A 21,619-nucleotide genomic window follows, 5' to 3' on the forward strand; every position below is an offset into this window, starting at 1 on the left:
AGAGTCAGAAAGGCACCAATGACAACAATGGAGATCTGATATGGTCCAGTGTTGAGCTTGGATGTAAAGCAGACCAACACAGAAGTTCCAGTGGAGGCCTTGGCTAAGCTACTATTTCTGTAACATAGTCATGATAATGTTTGCACTTAGCAAAATAAACCTTATTAATGGTAACCCCCAAAAGGAGAAACCCCAGAGACGGCAACTTATGGACTTTGCATGACTTAGAAGATCAGTAATGTTAAAAAAACTTACATTGTCCCATCCACCACAACCATCTTGTGAGTGAGGTAGATTGCGACATCTTTAATTGTGACAAGGACATATTGGATGTCAGGGTGCCCTTGGTCATTCAGTTCACGCTGGATGTGGACAGAGAACTCCTTATAAGACCCTTGGCAGTCAGAAGCAAAGTTGTAATCACAGAGGCCAGGAAACTGGTAGAAATCACCATCAAAAGTTTTGAAGTGGTTGTTCCCCCAGGTACTGCAGACATAGTGGCCATGATTAGGATTTCTTCCTGAAGTGATGAAGAAAGAGGACAAAATAACAACTGAGTGAAATCATGGGGAAAGAAAACAAGGGATCGAGGCTTATAAAATTAAGTACAAGTGAGCTATAAAATCTGGAGAACCTCTGAAGAGGAAAGTGTTAAACATCTATTTCAAATGTTCATCATTCTAGATATGGATTACAAATTTGCAGGCAACATGGATGTTTATACAGAGAGTTCTCTGTTCATAAAGATGCATACAGTTTCTAGACTGGGATTGCAAATGCAGTAGGATCTTTGCTACAAAGCAATGAAAAACATGCATACTTGGAAGGATAGTTGGTGCCCTGCTCAGCGATGCAACAACTGAGCAATTTCTATGGCCTCTATTTATTAATCCATGAGTATGTAGACCATGTAACATTCTTGAAGCATTCCAAGCTAAACCATTCACAGAGAAAAACAAACAAACATACCCTCCACCAAATGTCGTTCAGGTTCAAGAATTCTGAAAAGTGGGAGAACCACTTATCTTTCTTTTCCAAAGAAAGAAAGTCCTGACCCACTTATAGGTCCCCAGTACTGGATAATTAATAATGCATTCAAAATCAAAATGGCTGAAAGGGTCATCAAGCTAATCTAATCCATCCTCTTTCCTTCCTGCAGCCTGCCACAAATATCTCAACACATTTTAGCATAATTATTCACAGCAAACTTATTTGTTAGTAGCGGAGAGCAGGACTACCCAATGCACTCCAAGCAGAACGCACCATATCCCTAAAAGTCCTTTTAATTAGTTGAACAATTAACTGTTTTCACTCATGATGCACTGCAATGCACTGCTACAGACAATGTTCCCAAGGCTTCCCCTAACATCTCTTTTAAAATTCTTACCTTTTTTAATGTCAACTGCATAACAAAGGGCCAGCCATAGTATTAAAAGGCTGGGTAGCCTTAATCCCATGGCGGCGAAGCAAGGAGGACAGAAGCCGTTCTAAACCTTTCCTTTATATAATGCCCATTTATGCAGCTCATGCCATCACAGGGGAGGAGATGGAAGATGAGGAGAAGGAAGGACCAAGTAGGTACAATGTTTGCAGAGATAAGTAAACAGCTGGGTTTTTTTATGATAATTCCTGTAAACCAGGTAATATTGATTCAGTTCTTTTGCAAGGGTTTTTTTTATTGCCCTTGTATATTTTATTTCTCGCAAAGGATGCAAGCAGTCCTTTGGTCACACGCAATTTTAATTTGCAGTACATGTTAGCTGAAGAAAGTCGTGGAACAATGTTGGAACACTGTCTTTCAGTGTTTCTCCTCTGATGATGCCTGCCACAGCTGCTGGCGAAACGTCAGGAAAGAAAATACCAAGACCACGGTCACACAGCCCGGATAACCTACAAGAACCAATGAACTCTGACCATGAAAGCCTTCGACAATAAATGTTGGAATTGCTTAACTGAAATCTAACCTGTGATTCCTTCAGCACCTCTTCCAAAATAATTACGACAATTTACTTTCTCTGAAGATCTCAAAATTTGAATAAGATTGATTTTCCCTCTTTGTGTGTCTGTATGAATGTCTGTCTGTGGTCTGGAGGAGAGTAAAGAACTGCAGAGTTTCACTTAATAATGTTGGTAGCTGGGAGCCAAAGAACTGAAGTAGCTCCATTAATCCAAGAGAACAATAGGAAAGGTGCCCTCTCAAAAATACCCCCACCATGCTACAAAACAAACCTTTGTTTTAACTGACAGGGCTTTCAAAAGCAATTTGTGATATGGCTTAGGGCATGAGAGTGGCAAGGTTGGGCATTTGCCCCAAAGTTGACCAAGGGCCCATGACACTAACAGTGCCACTACTCTCACTTGGCATTGACCACTGAAGAAGACCAGAAGCAGCATGAGCGAATTCAGTATGCATACCCTGCCTCTTCCCAGTTAAAGAACAGCACAAAGTAAGCCTTGTCTAGCAGCTCACAAAATCTTGGCGCTAACACTCCATGTGGCTCTGCTCTTTGAAGGAAAACATCATATATGCTATAAAAGGTAAAGGTCCCCTGTGCAAGCACTGGGTCATTCCTGACCCATGGGGTGACGTCACATCCTGACGTTTCCAAGGTGGTTTGTCAGTGCCTTCCCCAGTCATCTTCCCTTTGCCCCCAGCAAGCTGGGTACTCATTTGACCGACCTCGAAAGGATGGAAGGCTGAGTCAACCTTGAGCCGGCTACCTGAAACCAACATCCATCCAAATCCTTGCCTGAAGTATCTCTTTTGACCCTGGCCCATGGCTGGAAACAAACCGTTAAAACTGAGGTATTTCTTAATATTGTCGGTTCTTGTAGGCTAGGATAGCCTACAAGAACCGATGAGGTATTTCTTATTTTCTTCTGAATCTCAGTGATGGGGGTAGGGGATAGGACGTATTTGCAATATAGGGTTAAGCTGTGTGAGTGTAAAGTGCCGTCAAATCGCAGCCGACTTCTGGAGACCCCTTTTGGGGTTTTCATGGCAAGAGACTAACAGAGATGGTTTGCCAGTGCCTTCCTCTGCACAGCAACCCTGGTATTCCTTGGTGGTCTCCCAACCAAATACTAACCAGGGCTGACCCTGCTTAGCTTCTGAGATCTGACCAGATCAAGCTAGCCTGGGCCATCCAGGTCAGGGCAGGGTTAAGCTAGCAGGAACTAAAAAACCGATCCTACTGTTGCATGCAAATTTAAAATAAATAGATTGTGGAAGCACTATTTTAGGCAAATGTCAAGAAATCAGAATGCCATCCTAATAAGAGAGCACCGGTATTTTTCTGTGTCAAACGATTTTCACACATAGGATTTTTAGTCCAGTTGCTTGAGAGGTCAGGAGAGACAATCTTGCCACCTTTCTCCTCTCTTTAGTTCTCACTGAGATGGTAAATTTGAGTCCAGCCTTCACCACTTCAGCCTGCACACATGAACAAATTATCTTCCATTAAAAATAAATTCCCTCCACATGTCAGAAGAAAGGTTTTGGCCTCTGACATTCTAGTTTTCCATGTAGAACTTTGTACCACTTCAGAATGCAAATGGGGTTCACGTGACTGAATTCTTCTCAATACCAAAGGATTACCACCTCAATGGGACTAGGACTCTTCCTCATGCACACACACACACACACACACACACCAGTGAGAAAGAAAGGGTGTCGTAGATTGCTACTTTCACTGGAAATCTCTGTGAAGAGGTGAGTAGGGTTGCCAGCTCTGGGTCAGGAAATACCTGGAGAATTTGGGGGTGGAGCCTGAGGAGGGCCTGGTTTGGAGAGGCGAGGGACTTCAATGGTACAGAGTCCAATTGCCGAAGCAGCTCTTTTCTCCAGGGGCACTGATCTCTATTTCCTGGAGATCAGTTGTAATACTGGGAGATCTCCAGCCACCACTTGGAGGTTGGCAATCCTAGAGGTGAGGAAGAAGGGGTGAACTCACTAAGGCCAGGACAAGTATTCAAAAGGGGACAGAGAGGCACTGCAGTTCTGTGAGAAGTGGAGGAATTAATGGTCTTGAAAATAGTGTTCCCTGAAGTTCAATTTTTTTCAGGAAAGGGATGGGGGTGAAGGCCAACTTGGTAGGATCCCTTTATGTTTTCCATGTATGTGCCCTCTACTTCAGCAATGTGTGCCTATGTGATTGGCATCCAAGTGAGACTGCTTGTTTCATATGGTCTTCAGCTGATACATTCCAGGTGATAACATCTGAAGATCTTGTAAAAAGAGATCTGCTCCTAGGGTTACCAGGTCCCTCTTTGCCACCAGCGGGAGGTTTTTGGCGCAGAGCCTGAGGAGGACAGGGTTTAGGGAGGGGAGGGACTTCAATGCCATAGAGTCCAATTGCCAAAGTGGCCATTTTCTCCAGGAGAACTGACCTCTATCGACTGGAGATCAGTGGTAATACCAGGAGATCTCCAGCTAGTACCTGGAGGTTGGCAACCCTCTCTGCTCCAAAGGTATGCATACTTGTAACAAAAGAAATTTCTTACTAATTTGCAAGTGTCTCCCTCTAAGCACTGCAGAAATTCTGATGGGGGGAAAATCTACTACTTTCACAAAACAAATAATAGTTCTTTACATAAAGACCTAAGAGCTATTCGCATCAGCATTAAGAGGTCATGAAAAACATAGAAAAATTGTCTTGTGAGAACAGAATTTTTAATGGCCATTTCAGTGGCAAATTCTTAGTCCTACAGATTCCTTACACTTCTTTGAAAATGTTGCTCCTCAGTGGATTTCATTCAGTGCAAAGGTAGGAAGCAATATTTTTTTAAAAAAAACAGTCAAGAAGTACAGTTAGGTCTTCTTATTTTTAGTATGAGTTACTTCACAGAACTATACATCCTTCTCTTTTTCCAATGTGATTAACTATTACTACTACTACTACTACTTCATGCATTACAGTGAAATATAAATATTTTAATGATAAATAAATACATCAATGTGGAATTTGGGATCAGGTGAAAAAAATATCTGCTAATATTTAGTGTGTGGGATTTGTAATCTTGCTGTGTGACACCAGTTTCCTTCTGCCAGGCAAATCCCTTCTGGGCACCAGTAATAAAAGGAGAAGGTACAATTTGCTATAAGTAAGGTATCACCAGTCAGGCACCAGCTAGAGACCTGCACTTTCACACGCCTCTCCTTGAGCACTTTCCTCAGACGTTCACAGAGATTAGTGTTCATTTTACAGTTTACTTCTTTCTACTCAGGTGGGAATCCTTTGTTTTCTGGCCAGCTGAGCTTCATTCAATGAATGAAGTTGTTGCGATCATCCTCTTTATTAAGGATTATGGACTGAGTGTTGCAAGCAAGGAACTGGATCAGTCATCAGCCCCTCCCATAGGGGGTTTCAATTACTTTAAAAATGCATTGTGCCGCTAATCTCTGCTGAACATAGAAGGATGCTGAGCAATGTTAACATACTGGCTTGATCCAAACATAATACAAACACTATGGTCTAACTATGGTTGGTTTTGGAAAGCCAGATTTGTCTCACAAATGATACTCAGTCCTGGCTTGCCTCAAGAAATCTTTTTATATATATATATATATATATAATTTTTATTTATATAATTGAAGGGGTACAGGAAAAAAAGGGGGAGAGGGGTAAGCATTGTAAATATAAAAACAGTAAATATAGATATTATATAGATATAAAAAGTAAGCTCAATGATATATTGTAAATTGTATATTATAAAACGTTTTCTATGCCAAAAAATAGTAATAATAATAAGGAAAAGAAAATTGATACAGTATGTCATTAAGTTATTCTATTTATGATACTATTCTATAGTATAAGAATTTATTATTAACTTAGCAATTATTTAAAACAGAATTCTATAATGCAATGCCAGCATGTTTCAACTAGTTAGTTGCAGGTCATATAAGTATAAAATAACGCCCACTTATTGTCAAATTGCTCTATAGATTCACTGGGTTTTGAGTTTATCTCGTGAGTCATCTTAGCCATGCTGGCATATTCCAACAATTTTTCTTTCCAGATTTCTATTTCGGGGATATGATTTTGTTTCCAGGTTCTTGCCAAAACCGTTCTGGCTGCAGTTGTAGCATACTTAAAAACATCGTGATGTTTTAAAGGCAAGTTTTGTGGCGTTATACTGAATAAATAGAGTTTTGGGTCAAATGTGAACTTGATATTTAGCATCAACTGCAATTCTTGATGAATTCTTTTCCAATATGTTTGTATCTTTGGACATGTCCACCAAACATGAAAATAGGAACCATCCGTGTCTTGACATTTCCAACAAGCGCCCCTTTTACCAGGAGTGGTCATCTGAGAAAGCATGTTAGGAGTCAGATACCATCTGTAAAATGTTTTATACCAGTTTTCTTTCACTTCTTGCGACACAGTATATTTCAGTTCATGAGTACAGAGTTTTTCCCATATATCCATGTTAATCATTTCTCCGAAGTTTTGCATCCATTTTATCATATTAGTTTTCACTTGTTCCTCTTCTGTTTCATATTTCAAAAGGAGTCTATAGATTTTACCTAATAAATGTGAATCATCTTTAGATATTATCTGCTCAAATTCTGTTAGTTCACGAAATGGCTGGGGATAAAGACAGTCTTTTTGTAAGTTAGACCTCAGGTGTAGGTAGGTCAGCCAATTCAGTTTTTGGAATTTTTCTTGGAGTTTGGTCAAAGTCTTGATTTCTCCTGTAGGCTCTATGATTTGATTGTAGGTAAGATGGACACCCGGTTTCAATTTGACATTGTCATGATAAGCCTCAACTGGCGACATTATAGATGGTGGAGAAGGACTTATTCTCTTTTGGTATTTTTTCCATATTTTCATGAGCGCTATTTTGACGTCGCAATCTTCTGGTACTTTGTCCTTTTGAATTTTTGTTGTGGAGTCCCACAAGACTTTGTGGAAACCTTGTCTAAGATCCGCTCGTTCTAGAATAACATGCCTGGCATCGGGGTGTTTTATCCATTCTGTAATCCAAGTTAGACAAGCAGCGTGATAATATAATTTAAGATTGGGTAACGCTAGTCCTCCTCTTTTCTTTTCGTCTTGTAACACCTTAAATCTAATTCTCATTTTTTTCCCATTCCAAACAAATCGGTTAATTTGTTTTTGCCAACTTTCTATTGTTCTATCTGGGATTTCAATCGGCAAAAATTGAAATAAAAAATTTAGTCTGGGAAGATTGCCTCAAGAAATCTCATTTTCAGATTTTTTCATTCTCCGGGTTGTTCTCCCAAACTACATTCCAAGACCCCCATTAAGTTTTGATGTGTCAACAATTTACTTTCTATTGGCCATACCCACTTTTTCTAACATTAACCATTTCCCCATACCAAACTAGAAGACATCCTGATTAACCTCATCCCGATTAACCTGAACTATGAACACTCAAATGTACACAAATCTGCCCCCCTTCCCTTCTCCCCTTCTTTCACTTTATTTCAGTAGGCCCTCTGCCTAAAGTTATAATAGCCTTCTCATCTTTACAACTAACTTTTATTACAGTAGTAGGTATATTTGGACAGCGATTTTAATATGTATTATGGCTGGTTAAAAAGGTTTATATTATGTTTTAATGTATTATATATATGTATGTTGTTGGAAGCCACCCTGAGCCAGTTCTGGGACAGGAAAGGGCAAGGCATAAATTGAATCAAATCAAATAAATAATAAATAAAGACCCCACTATTGACAGTCTGATTTCACATTCTGACACTGGAACTCACTTTAGACATTGGCGGCAGCAAGGTAAATCTGAGAAGCAACGTGATTCATGTATGACAGGAAAAGGTGCATGCATAGGGTTGCCAACCTCCAGGTACTAGCTGGAGATCACCTTCTATTACAGCTGACCTCCAGCCACTAGAGATCAGTTCACCTGGAGAAAATGGCTGCTTTGGCAACTGAACTGAATTGCATTGAAGTCCCTCCCCTCCCCAAACCCCACCCTCCTCGGGTTCTGCCCCAAAAAACCTCTCACCAGTGGCAAAGAGGGACCTGGCAACCCTATGCATGCACCCCACATCTATGCCATTGCCTTGCACCTTGACAGTGATACATGTTTTGCCATGAAGATCCACAACAAGGCCGTAGTCCTTGCATAGATGAGTGTCTTCAGAGGGCCTTCCCTGCAAACTCAAGGTCATCTCTTGCTAATTAGTCAAGACCCATTGTATCAGAACCACCTACTTCTTGGATCTTTACTTCAACTTAACACTTCCTTGGTCTGCTTAGCTCTCCAAACACAACCTAAACAGCACTAAAAGGCCTTTTGACTGCCTGCCTTCATAACTCTAAATTCTATCCCCCCCACTTTTTCTCACCTCCTAATCTTTTAGCTCATTTAATATCTTTGGACTGGATTAAGTTCAAGTTTTCTGACACTAGTGGAGCATTTGAAGTTCCCCAATTTGGCCATAGAGAGAAGATAAATATCTTAGGATATCACAGAACTGAAGAAGACACAAAAAGAACTATCAATAGAGTTAGGAATCAATAGGGTAGGGAGCAATCAATAGGAGTTGGGAAACTCCTGGACATTTAGAGATGGAACCTGGGGAGGACAGGGACCTCAGTGAGGTACAATGCCATACAGCCCACCCTCCAAAGCATCCATTTTCTCCAGGGGAACTGATCTCTGTAGTCTAGAAATGAACTGTAATTCCAGGGGATCCCCAGGTCCCAGCTGGAGGCTGGCATCCCTAGCAATCAAGATTATTATGAGGTTAGGGCACCTTTCTTACAAGGAAAGGCTATGGCATTTGGGCTTCGTATTTTATTTTTTAAAAGATAACTAAGTAGAGATGTGATGTTTGCTCACTTATGCTTGGTGTGGAGAAAGTGGTAAGATTTGTTCTTCTCCATATTTAATAATATTAGGACTTAGGATCACCCAGAGCAATGAATTGGTAGCAGGTTTAAACAAACAAAGATACAACCATGTGAGGCCAAAAGGTAACATATAATTTGAGTAAAAGAGTTATACTTTATTCAAAATATAACTGTGGAATTTCTTTCTACAAGATGTGATGGCCAATAGCTTAGGCCAAAACACATGATATGAAATCCACAAATCAGAACATGGGATCCCAACCTGACTCGCAGCTATACATTCAACACAGAATCCAGCTTTTAAATGTTTTCTGTTTTTCCATTTGGCTGCAGATGGGGTGCCAGGGAGGGAGGGGCTTTGGGATTCTTTGCCATGGGATTTTTGCCACTGGGCATTGTGCTGGGTAGCCTGTTTGCCCCTTCCTTTGGCTTCATGGTGCCAGAGGAAGGGGCAAACGGCCCCTGGTGACATTTCCGGTGGCAAAAATGCTGCAGAAGGGAATCCTGAAGAACCTTGCTCCTCCATGCCCAGTTTGCAGCCAAATGGAGACGTGCCTTTTAAAGGTGAATCCCCACTTGAATGTATAACCATGAGTTGGATTGGGATTCACCTGTGTCCTGAGTGGTGGATTTCATATTATATATCCTTGCCCTAAAATGGGTTTCAAAGATGAATTATGTACATGCATTCATGAAGGACAGATTTATCAACAGCTATTAGCCATGACAGCTAAATAGCATCTCCATGTTCAGAGGCAATATGCTACTGAATACTAGTTACTGGAAGGCAACAGTAGGGGAGAACATTTGCTTTCTTGTTCTTCTTGTGGGATTCCAGGAAACAAGCTTGGAAAGGTGGTTAAGGGGAGACACGATCGAGGTCTATTCTTATATAGTTGATCATTATGCGAACCCAGGACTCTGGAATAGATGAACAGTTGGTGTGATCCTGCAGGGCATTTCATACATTCTTTTTATTGCAACTCTCATGTCTTTTGAAAATCAATAGTTTGAGGCAGTTTATGTGTTCGATTTTGATACCATTCCATCATTCACACTTTGTTCATCTTCTCCAACAAACTCAGCTTTCAGGGTAACAAGCTGAACTCCTTCAGCAAACACTCTAGAGCCATTTTATTTCTGACATTAGGGTTAATGTTTCATTACTGACATTCTGAAGCCATTTTCCAAGGGTATAACATTGTTTGTCTTATTCATTGGAGTAGGGACATTGACTCAAGAAGACAGTTTGAGGACCAGTTGTTCCACCATAGTTGTACTAGTGCTAGTTAACATTTAGGCAATCTTAATGACACATACGTATGCTTAATTGACATAAATCGTTTACGAGACATCCTGGAGACCATGGTTGTCTTCTGTGATGGTGTATTTTCAGAAAAGCATACCTTTCTTTCACTTCCAAGTGTAATATTTGGATTTACAGTATGTAGAAAAGGTTCTTCTTTATCACTTCAGCCTCTGTGTACCTAACTTACTCTATAGTTTACAAGCGTAGAGGGCTCAGGAGAAATACGTCAAATACCTAATAAACCAAGCTATATTTAGTCTATATCCTAATCTTCCAGCTGCTACACTCAACATCCTCTGGAGTATATTTGATTATTATTAATGGCTGAATCATAAGAAAATGTGTCACAGGGAAGCACGATACCAGAGAGAAGTATTCATTTCCTTGTTTAAGGAAGCATTACAATTTGGTGAGCAAGTATGAAGACAGTACTGAAAATACCAGAAAGCAAAATCTTTCTGTGGCCTGGGAAAGCACAGTGTGGATGTCATGTGAACAGGCAGTGATAAAGCTAATATTGGGGGGAAGTCAAAACCTCTGACCTTAGGGATACTAAAATATGCAAGGTACAGCTGGTGTGAATTGGTTCTTTGCCATGCTCTGACACACCCATTCATTGGTGATGATTTATCAGCTCCCGCAAGTGTAGAACAAAGTCTATTTTCTGTTTTGGTTTTTTAAAAAACATTTAATTTGCATATGAACACTTAGCAGTCTATATCCTGGTTGTACACAGAGGTCAGAAGTAAATGAAAGGAAGTAGAATCCATTTTTGATTACACTGGCTGCAGAACAACACCCCTTCATATTCTCTTTAAGTCCTACTGATTTCAGATGAATAAAAGGGCATGGGATACTGCCACTGGCTATGCTCCAGAGCCTCATGCAAACATACAGTTCCCAATGAAAGCCAAGGTTAACAAAGCTCTATGAACCATAGCACTCCTTTTCCCTTCCACAGCTGGAAAATGCAGAGCATCAGAGGTGCATGTGAAGGAATTTCACTGGACTACAGCTTCCTGGGAACCGTCTAGTGAGTAGGTTGAATTGTGCATAAGCCAAGGTGCACGGGTAGGGTCCAGACAGCTTTTCTGCTAGTGAAAAGGGAAGGGAAGGTTCCTTTTCGCCACCCAGAAAGACTGTGCTGAAGATCATGGGCCCTTCTTTGGAAAAAAGCCAGGGGTGGTGTAGTAAGGAGGAGAGTTGGCCAAGACTGAGTGAAAATGCTGGCTGGGCCCAGCCCTGTAAATCAGAACAAAATTAAAGCCATGCTGGATCAGACCAAGGCCCATCAGGTCTAGCAGTCTATTCACACAGTGGCCAACCAGGTGCCTCTAGGAAACCCACAAATAAGACGACTGCAGCAGCATTGTCCTGCCTGTGTTCCACAACACCTAATATAATAGGCATGCTCCTCTGGTATTGGAGAGAACAGGTATGCATCATGACTACTATTCATTTTGACTAGAAGCCATGGAGAGCCCTATCCTCCATGAATATGTCCACTCCCCTCATAAAGCCTTCCAAGTTGGCCACCATCACCACATCGTGGAGCCGGGAGTTCCACAATTTAACTATCCATTGTGTGAAGAAATATTTCCTTTTATCTGTTTTGAATCTCTCACTCTCCAGCTTCAGCAGATGAGCCTGCAATCTAGTATTATGAGAGGGGGAGAACAGTTTCTCCCTATCCACTTGCTCCATAGCATGCATAATTTTATAGACCTTGGTCATGTCCCCCCTTAACTTCCTTCTTTCCAAGCTAAACTGCTCTGTGCACCCCCATGAACTGAAGCTAGACATTAAAGACACCTGGCCACATCATTCTGTGTCAACTGTAGCTTCCAGACAGTCTCCAAGGGCCACCCCGCACACAGTGTAAACAAGTTGCATGCAATTTTACAGAGAGATGATATACAACTATTTCAAACTTGGAAAGGGGTTCTCTGCATATTGGAACTGCTTCCTGGTCAAGAGCCCTCATCTACCAAGTTCCAGGAACTATTTCCTTAGTGGGTGGGAAGCTGTTAACAAGGAAGTAGCACCAACATGTAGTGGATGCAGAGAAAAGCCCCAATTAATTGATGGATTCATTCATTCTTTGTTGATGTACAACCTTTATACATCTCAGTAAAGTTTAGGAGTGGAGAAGCAGTGGATCAGGTCAAAGATAAATGTATGGTTTCCTTGTAGTTTGAAGATACGGAAAGTCCCTGCTGATGCACTGGCTGCTAGAGTTTCCAGGTCCATCTTTGCCACTGGCTGGAGGTTTTGGGGGCAGAGCCTGAGGAAGGCAGTATTTGGAGAGGGACTTCAAAGCCATGGAGTCCAATTGCCAAAGTGGCCATTTTCTCCAGGTCAACTGATCTCTATCAGCTGGAGATCAGTTGTAAGAGCAGGAAATCTCCAGCTAGTACCTGTTTGCTGTTTCCTGCTGTGTGTGCTGTGGATCGCATTCCCAGCCATTCACCATTTGGACTGTGCAATTTTTTCCTTGTCCTAAAAAGAGAAATTTATTATTATTATTATATACCATACGAATGTTACAAATACTCTCATTTTGACTTACCTTGGATAATTGTATTTTGTCTCTTTGTGTGTCTTTGTATGTTGTTCATGATATTTGTGATTTTTGTGTATTAATTATTCTCACTTTCTCACTTTGCACTTTGCACTTTTCATTATATTTATATTGCATTTATATTGTGTGTTCTGGCTTTTGATCTCCATCAGTACCTGGAGGTTGGCAATCCTACTGGCTGCCCATTTGTTTCTGGGCAAAATTCAAATACCTGGTTCTAGGGTTGCCAAACCCTGCCTTCCTCAGGCTCTGCCCCAAAAACCTCCCGCCGGTGGCGAAGACAGACCTGGAAACCCTACCTGGTTCTCTGACCTTTAAAGTCCTGTATGGCTTGGGACCAGAGTACTTGAAGGATCACTTCCTACCATATTATCCAACACACCATTTAAGATCTGCTTCACAAGTCCTGTCCTCTGTGCTCCCACCTTCAGAGGTGAGGCAGGTAGTAACCACAGACATAGAGGTGTGGTCTGGAGATCTCCCGTAATTACAAGTAATCTCCCAGGATCAGTTCCCCTGGAAAAAATGGCTTTGGAAGGTGGACTTTATGGCAATATACTCTGTTGAGGTTCATCTCCTCCCCAAACCATGACCTTCCCAAGCTCTACCCCCTAAATCTCCAGGAATTTCCCAGCCTGGACTTGGCAACCCTAAACTGGGCTTTTTTTGTAGTAGCACCTCACTTATGGAAGACCCTTCCCCTTAAGGTTTGCCTGGTACCTGTGTTGCTTTCTTTTATACACCATTAAAAACCCACCCCAGCATTAAAACATAGATCATAAAAACCAGGCCAGCTTTTCAAGTAACAGTAGCTTGACTAAAATAGTTTTAAAAGATCAACCCATTAAAAGCCTGGATAAACAGAAATGTGGGTTTAGGAGTCACTGTTTATAGATTTATCCTATTAAATTTTATCTGGGTAAATTTTATTAATTGAGCCACAGAATGCATGTCGAAGAGCAACATGTGGCTCCTACTTAATGAGTATCATTGCTATTGAATATCAGTGAATAAGATATTGATATGCTGCCTAGGGTTGCCAACCTCCAGGTAGTAGCAAAAGAACTCACTATCACTGTTAAACAAATAATGATAATAAAGAAATAGTGCAGGCTTAACTATATCAAATACATCTATTCAATTTACTACAACGTGCAACATAACATACAGTGCTTAACGATACAAGAGCTTACAAAAATATATACAAATTTATACAGCAGCAGTCAACAATGTGACCAATTCTATGTATAAGGCACAATGGCTGTCTCGAACGAGATCTAAAAAAGTCCAATTCAAATGGAAACTCTGTAAGCCAACGTCTGAAGAATCAAATTTGCTGCTCCAATAATGCTTGTAAACAAATGAAAGAAGAGGGAGGAAACGCTATTCCAGATACTCATAGCGCTTTCACCATACACTTGGCTTCATCAGCCTCAATGTTAGAGGTTAAAGCCCATTCTTTGTGGGAGCTATAAAATCAAAAATTAAAAACCAAATAAAAAATTAATACCAAAACTTTGGATTGAATTTAAAGAACCTCCTGGAAAGATTACAAATTATGGGCTTTAACCTGCCTATTAAACTGAGCCTATCAACAAGAGTTAAGAGCAGCCTCACCCTTCCTGGAGAAGACTGGATGCCAAGGTGCATTTTAAAAGCAGGGATTTGAAGCAATCGAGATTCTCTCTTCCTGCAACAGATAACTCTCTCTCATATCCAATGCCACCCTAACCCTAGCCTTTAGAATGGAACTTATTTCTTGCCTTCCCAGTATCTACTTATTTCATTTCTATTTTATGAAAACCTGAAAGCCTCAAAATTCTCTCAGGCCAGAACTAGAACACAAAGGGCCCAATCCACTCACAATACAGACACAGTACCTATCTGGCACAATCCTGATACTCTAAGGGCTTGTACATACAGGCATGCATATAGGCTAGGGATGCCGACCTCCAGGTGGGACCTGGGGATCCCCTGGAATTACAGCTCATCTCCAGACTACAGACATCAGTTCCCCGGAGAAAACAGATCTGGTAACCCTACCCCCCCCATCCCCCATCGGTGGCCTGGGAGGATCAGGCAACTCTAATATATGCTGTGCAATGAAGTTATTTTCCTCATATAACCCCATTCTGTCATCTCTCTCTTGCACTGGGCAGAGCACAGACCTCCCATTTCTTCTTATGTCCCATTACACTGCCTCATGACTGTCCTGAGGTATGGAGAAAGATGATGATCCTTTGCACGTTGGAATTTTGTGAGCGGATCATGCCCGAGCTATATATTCAGTGTTAAAAAAATGCCTATACATTAGCTTAAATACAGAAAAGGAAACAGACTTGCCAAACAGTTTTTTTTTATACTGATTAACTTCAGCAGATTTCAACATTTGATAATCAGCTACTGAATGCATAGAGTTTTGTGGTGTTTGTGCCCGTCTCTAATCTGGAACTGGACAAAACTAGTACATATTCAAAATTTGCAGCGTTTCATAATTTGAATTACAGTTTTAAAAAAATTAAACGTTTCTTTTTAAAATTTGGGAGCTACTTTAAAAATCCTTAGATCTTAACAAATATTTATGAATAATGAATCATTATGGAATAATGTTGCATATCATCTTGCAGACTGAATACATGTACAACATATTTCTTATAACACTAGGGCTGTTGAATTAAAAAAAATTCGGTATAGTTCGGATTCGGCTGAATTTGGTCCGTTTAGATTCGGGATATGCCGAAGTCCGAACTCCCCCACTTTGGGTCTGTGTAATTCGGCGGGAATTCAAAGTTCGGGGAAAAAAATTTGGCCGAATAAAGCCATTAAAAACACAACCGCGCCTTTCCGTGGCTCTGGGGGGGCATTTTGGGGGGTAGAGGTCCCAAACTTTCAGAGGAGCTTCAAAGGACCCTTCTTGCCAGACCCCCCAAGTTTTGTAAAGATTGGTTCAGGGGGGGCTGAGATATGGGCCCCGAAAGGGGTCCCCCCACCCTTAATGTGCATCTCTGAGCAGAGCTTGCCGCCCATGCACAAAGCTCCCAGCCCCGACAAACAGCTGATGAGAGCAAGGGTGAGGCAGGTGCTAAGAACTTTGCAAAGCAACACAACTGCAAAGCAACACCTTTGCAAACATGCAAAGGGCGGGGCAGGTGTGAAGAATTTTGCAAAACAATACAACTGCAAAGCAACACAAGCACGCAATGCAACACCTTTGCAACAGTGCAAAGCAACACCTGACACCTGGGAGTTTGCAAACCATGGAAAGGGACAGAGGCAGCTAGCTATGCATAATGAGCAGGAGGGGGTGGAATTTCTCCTTTTGCATTGGACTTGGGACCAGGCAGATGCATTCTTTAAGTCACCATTTGAAAACCAGTTTTGAGCAAGCATCAAAATAACCTAACTGATCTTATGAATGAGGGAAAACCTGAAGACATAAAAATGAAGCCCCCCCCCCTCAAACCAGGGAGAGAGAGACTGGAGGGGGAACACACACCCCAGGCAGAACCGGCAAAAGCCCCCTTTGGCTTCCCCCCACACACACCCACAGAAACTGCTCCCTCCCCACACACACACAGACTCTGCTTTCCCCCACACACACAGAAAAGAAAAATTACAGATTAAAGCCCCCAAAGGGGTCTTACTGTGGCTGTCTTCTGTTCCAGCAGGAGGGGCTGGGAGGCTGGGTAATCCAATATGATTCCATTTGTATCCAATATAAGATCCATATGTATGCATCTCTCGAGGGTGATCCATTCATCCCAATAGGGAAAAGGGGAAAGCCCATATCTCGCCCCCCCTGACCCAATGTTTACAAAACTTGGGCGGTCTCTTAAGAAGCCTTGTCTGAAGCTCCGCTGAAAGTTTGGGGTCAGCACACCCAAAAATGCCCCCCCTGCAGCCACAGAAAGAGAAAAGGGGGGAGCCGATATTTCTGCCCCCACTGAACCCATCTTTACAAAACTTGGGTGGTCTCTTAAGAAGGATTGTCTGAAGCTATGATAAAAGTTTGGGGGCTGCACCCCCAAAAAAGCGCCCCCTGCAGCCACGGAAATGGAAAAGGGGGGAGAGGAAAAAGGGGTGGAGCCCATATCTCGGGACCCCCTGACCCAATGTTTACAAAACTTGGGGGGTCTCTTAAGAAGCCTTGTCTGATGCTCCGCTGAAAGTTTGGGGTCGGCACACCCAAAAATGCGCCCCCTGCAGCCATGGAAAGAAAAAGGGGGGAGCCCATATCTCGGGACCCCCTGACCCAATGTTTACAAAACTTGGGTGGTCTCTTAAGAAGGCTTGTCTGAATATCTCCTGAAAGTTTGGGGTCTGTACCCCAAAAAATGCACCCCCTGCAGCCATGGAAAGTAGCGAATGTGCACAAGCACCCCTGCACACACACACGAGGATTTCCCTCTCTCTCTCTTTCCCCGGCGGGGCCACACATCAGCTGATTCCTCCAGTACTCAATCCTGACTGATTGGCTAGAAGAAGACCCAGCTTGGCCACCGATTGGCCGGGGGAGGAGAATGCTGCTTACTGAAGGTTATGCTGCTTACTGATGGCCCCGAATTGGCCGGATTTATTAGTGAACTCCGGAACTTGCTGAATTCGGCTCCCCCGGTTGCCCACCAGTTTTGAGTTCGGTTGGTCCCGAACTAAAAACCACCGAATCAAGGGAAATTTGGCTGATTTTCAGTTCGGGCCGAACCGAATCAACAGCCCTATATAACACTTTTTGATGAACCATAATTCATAACTGGGACTGTTGGGGGGAACGAAGAAATGTAGATAAGTATTTCAACTTAGGAAAATTTGCTCAAGAATTTGTTCCCTCAAGTTCATTTTAGGCTTATCATATCAGCCTTCATATAATAGATTGGGCTTCACTCTGAAGTAATGGCCTATGACATTAGTTTGTCACACCCACAAAAGTTCACTGAAAACTAAACTTAGATATTTAACATTATGCATGTCATGGCAGAATTGTTACTGAAATTACCCTAAGTATGTAATGGGATCCTTTGTCAGGCAGAAAAGGGAGATGATCTCAAGTTCATTCCATTTTGAGGTTGCTGCCTATGGAAAATCTAGATAGCCATGTACTCTGTATGATGGTATTTGGTCTGGAAAGGAAATATAAAAACATCACAAAGCATCTTTTAAACATTTGAACATATTCAGTGCTGCATAGCTCTCATGAACTACCTCAGAACTCCACACAAAGTTTATTGTTGATCTTGTTGCTCCACTTTAAATGTGACACCCTTCCACAAAACAAATTTTAACTGCTGTAAAACAGAGTAATTAACTTAATATTGACAGAAGGTTATACATGTCAGTCTCCTGTGCTGGGACACAGTACACACTTCAGAGTTTATCTACTAAACACGGAAAGCATATCCTGCATGAATGATTTTAGGTAAATAAGCTGTTTGGCAGCAGAACCTGTATGGAACACCTCATTCAGACTGGTCTATCTTCCAGTGAAGTAAAGGAATACCAGTACAATATTTGTACAGTCTTTGGCTTTAGAAAGTTGGAGTAATCTGATTCAAGCCATGACATGGATAGCCCCAGGCTAGCCTGATCTTTGTCAAATCTCAGAAGCAAAGCAGGAACTGGCCTTGGTTAAAATTTGGATGGGCAACCTCCAAGGACTACCAGGGTCATGATGCAGAGGCAGGCAATGGCAAACCACCTCTGAAAGTCTCTTGCCTTGAAAACCCTATGGAGTCACCATAAGCCAGCTGAGACTTGACGGCACACACGCACACAATCTGATTCAAAACCAAGTCAAATCTCTTAAAAGCGAAGAATGACTTTGAATTAGGGTTGCCATCTTCTAGGTGGTGGAGGATTCAAATCAATTCCTCGTGCTTAAATAACAGAGTTAAACAAGACATGCAAGCACTGATGGCTACAAAGAGAACTATAATTAAAGTGTAATCTATTAACATAACATAAATATCCACATAGAAAGTCCTGAAAAAACAATAAGATCACACCCAGAGCCTAATGATATCGCAAGGCTGGAGCTGAGAAGCCGGGGCTGCACAGTTCCCGGCATGGAGTGTTATTCAAGACTTGAGAAGTAGAATGCCGAGAGCGAAGAGCGAAACCGAGAAGAATGGCCATGGGTAATAGCTCTATCTTTTGCCAGGAGTAGATGGAATTCACAATGAAGGCTTAGTGTAGACAATCCCGAGATGGGAACCCAGTGTAAACTCCCATTTCGCTGTGGCTTTATCCATCGGGAATTATTTAATATGGCGCGAGATGAAATTTTATCTCTAAAATATAGCAGGACTAATATTAAACTATATTACAAATATAATTGTAAAACAAAAATACATTTTGTATATACACACAACAACAACGGAGGGAATAAATATACATACCAAAACACTAAAGTGTATGTGACTTGCAATTCAGTCGGATAGCTAATAGCGATCTTGTCAGGTAAGTGCGCAGACCACATTTTACAAAGCAAATTGGAAACAGGTGTGAAGTCAGCTACTAAGTGTTAAAGAAATACACAATCCATCGCGATTTCTTAAAGGGAACAGGTTCTATTTCAGGCGCAAGCATCATTTCAATTCTTACAAAAAGCAGGATAAATCAATTTCGTTGTTTAATCCATTTGGAATCATGGAATCAAAGAGATGGATAAATTTCATTTCGTGTTGGAGAAGAATTTTGTGCATGTCATTAATATCATGGGAGTGGTCTTTATATTTCCATAGCACATTGAGTGGCACATTGGTATAAAGAGCACTAACGTCCAGTGTAGCCAACACTGCGTTAGTAGGTAACACCATGTTCTCAACATACCGTATGAAATCTCTAGAGCCCAACACGTATGAAGGTGTTTTATTAGCAAACGGTTGGAGGAAGTGATCAAGATATATAGTCAGAGGTTCCAAAGTGGATCTTCGGGAGGAGACTATGGGTCTTCCGGGAACATGGTCAATGTTTTTGTGAATCTTAGGAAGTGTGTAAAATAAAGGCTCCTTGGCAACCCTAGGCAGCATATCAATATCTGATTCAGTGATATTCAATAGCAATGATACCATTAAGTAGGAGCCACACGTTGCTCTTCGACATGCATTCTGTGGCTCAATTAATAAAATTCACCCAGATAAAATTTCAAAGGATAAAGCTATAAACAGTGGCTCCTAAACCCACATTTCTGTTTATCCATGCTTTTAATTAAGAGGTTGATCTTTTAAAACTATTTTAGTCAGGCTATTGTTACTTGAAAAGCTGGCCTGGTTTTTATGGTCTATGTTTTAATGCTGGGGTGGTTTTTTAATGGTGTATAAAAGGTTGGCAACTCTGCTTCCAAGTCACATCAGAAGTTGCATCATCATGTCAGGGATGAGGATCACACAAACCTCTTTTCACCTGCCCGTTTCCTCTCACTGCCCACCTGACCAGTGGTGGGCAGTGGCATCTGGGGGCAACAGATCTCCCTTTATGCCAATAAAGGTTGTGTGTGTGAAAACAGATCTCCCACCATAACCAGGAATATGGCAAGCCTACCTTCATCAAGACAAAAGAAATTGCATGGCTTCCTGATACCATGAATAGAATAATAATACTTCACTAGTTAAAAACAGTAAAGGAGAGTGGACAGGATGATTAAAGAATAGATTTACAGTGTGCAGACTACAAAAGGATATGGAGAGAGAGAGAGAGAGAGACAGAGAGAGAGAGAGAGAGAGAGAAATTCCTCTGTCATGGGACCTAGCTAGGAAGTGCACAATAAATTCATTACAGATGAGACTCAAATTACCTGGAATAAGCCATACTGAATGAAGCGAGATATCAGTGTCTCAAAAAGTCCTCAACAGAAAAATACCTTTCTTGTGGGACAGGCATATTTCTGCAATGGAAATGGATAGAGACTTTAGAAAAAATGAAAGCTGGGAATTCAGAGAACCTGATACACATGCCCCCCTGGAATTTTGCCTCCCACTCCACCCCATGACACCCTCTCGGTAGCCCTAGTCCTGTTTACAGGATCTTGGATCCTTGATAATCCAGTGAGTGGTAGGCAAGATCCAGGTGGAAAGCTTTGTTATTTGTATGAAGGCAGCCAGTCACTAGCCTTCCCTTCCCAATGGCCTTTCTTATTTCCTGAAAGGCATGGCAAGTGCCTGTGAAGTGTGGGTGCCAGGACACCTATAAGCACCACATAGGGGATCATTGACCTAATTAATCTGTATAGCTTGAAACTGGTCCCCGAAGAATTAGTGAATTACTGAAATTCATTTACAAAACTGTTTCTAAAACATTACATGAATGTATTGTCTTTCACAATACAAATTAAGAAGTTGATAATCCCTGTTCCATGATGAGATCCCTTTGAGTTACAGTGTCTCTTAATTAAAAACTGTCTTTAAGATAGGATTTTCCTCATAAAGCATTTTATCAAAAAAATTAAGTTTAAAAAATGAGACTTAAAATATTTAAATCTAATTTTGGGAAATGTTGAAATAGAGTTTTATGAAAAACTTTGATGGTACAGAAACAGTCTGAGATTTTATGTTATCTAGCCAAAATCATATAATACCACCTACTCAGGAAGAAAAAAAAAGAAAACATATTATTTTGCTCATGTTCATCGGTTCTGGTTTCATTTGTGACCGAAGTTGTTCTGGTTTGGCATAGCTGAAATTATTCTGTTCTTTTACAGAAGAAAATGTAAATACTATTCATATTATCAAGGTGTTTTGCAGCAAATTCGCCTGGCCTCTTGGAACAATCTACTCCAAGTACAGCTCTAGGAGGCTATTGCACAGCTCTAAGGCTATTGTACAGCTCTAGGAGGCTATTGCACTGTCTAATACTTGACACCACAGATGCAATCTGCCAGTCTGTAAGGGAACT

The 21,619-nt window shown here is 41.4% G+C and overlaps 2 protein-coding genes across 2 annotated transcripts in view; one reads left to right on the forward strand and one right to left on the reverse strand.

Annotated features, from left to right (window-relative positions):
• Window positions 1–1,457, reverse strand: part of MUC2 (mucin 2, oligomeric mucus/gel-forming) — a 77,685-nt gene extending 76,228 nt beyond the window's left edge. The window contains exons 1-2 of the mRNA XM_056851963.1: window positions 1,388–1,457; window positions 256–520 (exon numbers count right to left, since the gene is read on the reverse strand). Of these exons, the coding sequence (XP_056707941.1) occupies window positions 256–520; window positions 1,388–1,457 (335 nt within the window). The remainder of the gene's footprint in view (window positions 1–255; window positions 521–1,387) is intronic.
• A 50-nt stretch (window positions 1,458–1,507) lies between these two features.
• Window positions 1,508–21,619, forward strand: part of MUC6 (mucin 6, oligomeric mucus/gel-forming) — a 124,993-nt gene continuing 104,881 nt past the window's right edge. The window contains exon 1 of the mRNA XM_056851964.1: window positions 1,508–1,574. Coding sequence (XP_056707942.1) covers window positions 1,508–1,574 — 67 coding nt within the window. The remainder of the gene's footprint in view (window positions 1,575–21,619) is intronic.

The sequence above is a fragment of the Euleptes europaea genome, chromosome 6 (genome assembly GCF_029931775.1).
Source record: "Euleptes europaea isolate rEulEur1 chromosome 6, rEulEur1.hap1, whole genome shotgun sequence".
Taxonomy (NCBI): Eukaryota; Metazoa; Chordata; class Lepidosauria; order Squamata; family Sphaerodactylidae; genus Euleptes; species Euleptes europaea.